A 2,751-nucleotide genomic window follows, 5' to 3' on the forward strand; every position below is an offset into this window, starting at 1 on the left:
GTGAAACCTCAGTTTCAACAGCCACAAAATGACACCCAAATGCACAGAGTGTAATTATATCCACATTATAACCTGGAATTAGGGAAAGATTCTTCCCCCAGAGGGTGGCTGGGCACTGCCCAGGCTCCTCAGGGCAGTGGGCACAGCCCCAAGGCTGCCAGAGCTCCAGGAGGGTTTGGATGATGCTCTGAGGGACAGGGTGTGACTCTTGGGGACAGTCCTGTGCAGGGCTGAGGGTTGGACTGGATGGTCCTTGGGGGTCCCTTCCAACTCAGCATGTTCTGTGGTTCTGTGATCCCATCAGAGCTTCCCACAAGAGGCTGGAGACAGAGGGTGGAGGGATCATGTCAGGTGGGATGATGGAAAATTTTCTCTGTCTTTATGAAATGGAACTTCAGTGACAAAGCAAAGGGAAAGTTGGTGTTTTTCTCAAGACACACCCACAGGGATTTTCAAAGGCATTGACCTGGTGGCCTTTGATCATGGTGTGGCTTCACCAGGGAAAAAGAGGAGAGTTACAGGTGTCATCTACTTCTGCAAGGCCTTTCAGATCACTCCCTGCACTATCCTTAGCTCTGAGTTGGAGTGGTGTGGGTTGGGTGGATAAGGAATTGTCTGGAGAGTTGTGTCCAAATTATCCCAGTTCAGGTGGAAACCAGGAACGAGTGGTGGTGTCCCCAGTGGTCCACACTGGGACCAGCACTGTTAAACACCTTCCTCAGTGACCCAGACTGGGATTGAGTGTCCTCATGCAGGTGACACCACGTTGAGGGGGATCCTTGTTGGGGTGCTGCCATCTGAGGGACCCTGCTGTCAGCACGAGGGGCTCAGCACCTCCCCAGCCCTTCTTGTGCCTGTCCTGGGAGCTGTTTGTATCTCCTGGATGCTCAGGGTTTGGTGTTTTCCCCTGGCAGATGTGGACGAGTGCTCCAGCAGCCCCTGCGTGCACGGCGACTGCGTCAACACCCCGGGCTCCTACCACTGCAAGTGCCACGAGGGCTTCCAGAGCACCCCCACCAAGCAGGCCTGCATTGGTAAGGGTTGTCCCTCTCCTTTTGAGGAGCTCCAGGGGTGTCAGAGCCCTGGGAACCCAAGGGGAATGGTTCTAAAGGGGAAACAAAGTGAGGAGCCCTCTAATGCCAACCAACCTCCAGCCACGTGTGTGTGTGGTGGGATCTGTCTTGGAGAAGTTCCCTCTGCCTTAATCTGCCTAAAAATTGCTTGGTGGCAATCAAGGAAGCCACAGAGTCCTTTCCAAGAGCAGAACTCTGTTTAAGGGATTTTATTTGGCAGAAGATGGGGTTTTGAGGCGAATCTGTGTCGGTGTAGGATGCCCAGCAAGGTTGTTCTCTCAGGGCCTTGCAGCACAAAGATGAGGGACTGCTAAAAGAGAATGATGGAAAGGAAACATTCCACCACACGAAACAAGAAGCAAAGGCAGATTTCCCTGTGGAATTCTTCATTTTTCCTCTCTTTCCAACCAAATGGTTTCCAAAGGACCCCTCAGTTTGCAGCGCGAAAAGCTTTCCGAATTTCCCAACTAGACGTTTTTGAGGCAAATTCTTCTGGAGTCTGAGAGCACTTGGCTGGTTTTCTCATGGAGATTATTAAACTGGAGATTGTTAAACTGGAGATTATTAAACTACTCCTGCCTTGCTGTGTCCCTCTCCTGGTAGACATCGACGAGTGCATCATGAACGGGGTGATGTGCAGGAACGGCCGCTGCGTCAACACCGACGGCAGCTTCCAGTGCATCTGCAACGCTGGCTTTGAGATCACCCCTGATGGCAAGAACTGTGTTGGTGAGGCTCCTGGTGGCCCCTGGGGAGGTTGGGACTGGGCTGGGATTATGTTCTCCCTTGGGGTTGAGGGTTGGTTTAATCAGATCTCCTTAAATCCCATAAATCCCCTTCCTACCCCTGCGCTCCCTTCAGCTCTAGGGTGTCTTAAAATGAGAGAGCTCAAGTGGGAAGGGGTTTTTATAAGGCTGTGAGTGCTCCTGTGGGTTTTGGGGTCCAGGAGCATCAGCAGGGCTGGGTTTGGAAGCAGGACATGCTCCAGCAGCTGGTGTCTGAGTCTTTCACTGGCTGAGAGTACCAGGGGTGCAGCATGACTTCTTCCCACCAGCAAAGGTGGGAAAGAAAGTTCCCAGCAGGACTTCTCCTTCTTCTCACCAGGAGAAGCAGTGGGAAGGTGTCCCTGCCCATGGCAGGGGGTTGGAGCAGATGCTGTTTAAGCTCCTTTCCATCCCAAACCATCCCTCTTCCTCAAGGAAGGAGGAAGAGTTTGCAACAAGAGTTTGAGATGGGACTCAGAGGGTTTTTGAGCACAAGAGGGTCTTGCTGCTGCTCTCAGGCTCAGCCCAGATGTTTGTCCTCCCCAGACCACGACGAGTGTGCCACCACCAACATGTGCCTCAACGGGATGTGCATCAACGAGGACGGAAGCTTCAAGTGCATCTGCAAGCCCGGATTCGTTCTGGCTCCCAACGGGCGCTACTGTGTCGGTGTGTGGATCCCTGAGCTTGTTCCCTGCCCAGTCCCATCCCCTGGGGTTCCTGGTGTGACTCAGAGCACAGGGAGCTGAGAGCAACCAAGGCTGTTGCCTGGCAGCTCCTGCTCTGCCACCAGAAATCTGCCTCTTCCCCCCAGAACGGGCACGAGGGAAAATGTTGATGTGTCCTTCTGCCCCTCCATGTGTCCTTCTGCCCCTCCATGTGTCCTTCTGCCCCTCCATGTGTCCTTCTGCCCC

General features: G+C 53.5%; 1 protein-coding gene across 1 annotated transcript in view; it reads left to right on the top strand.

The window, feature by feature from the left end:
- The window catches only part of LOC103766916 (fibrillin-2), a 143,142-nt gene that overhangs the window by 90,576 nt on the left and 49,815 nt on the right, over window positions 1-2,751 (top strand). Inside the window, 3 exon segments of the mRNA XM_029963865.1 lie at window positions 915-1,034; window positions 1,677-1,802; window positions 2,384-2,506. Of these exon segments, the coding sequence (XP_029819725.1) occupies window positions 915-1,034; window positions 1,677-1,802; window positions 2,384-2,506 (369 nt within the window).

This window comes from Manacus vitellinus, unplaced genomic scaffold (assembly GCF_001715985.3).
Source record: "Manacus vitellinus isolate BGI_N305 unplaced genomic scaffold, ASM171598v3 scaffold_64_pilon, whole genome shotgun sequence".
Taxonomy (NCBI): domain Eukaryota; kingdom Metazoa; phylum Chordata; class Aves; order Passeriformes; family Pipridae; genus Manacus; species Manacus vitellinus.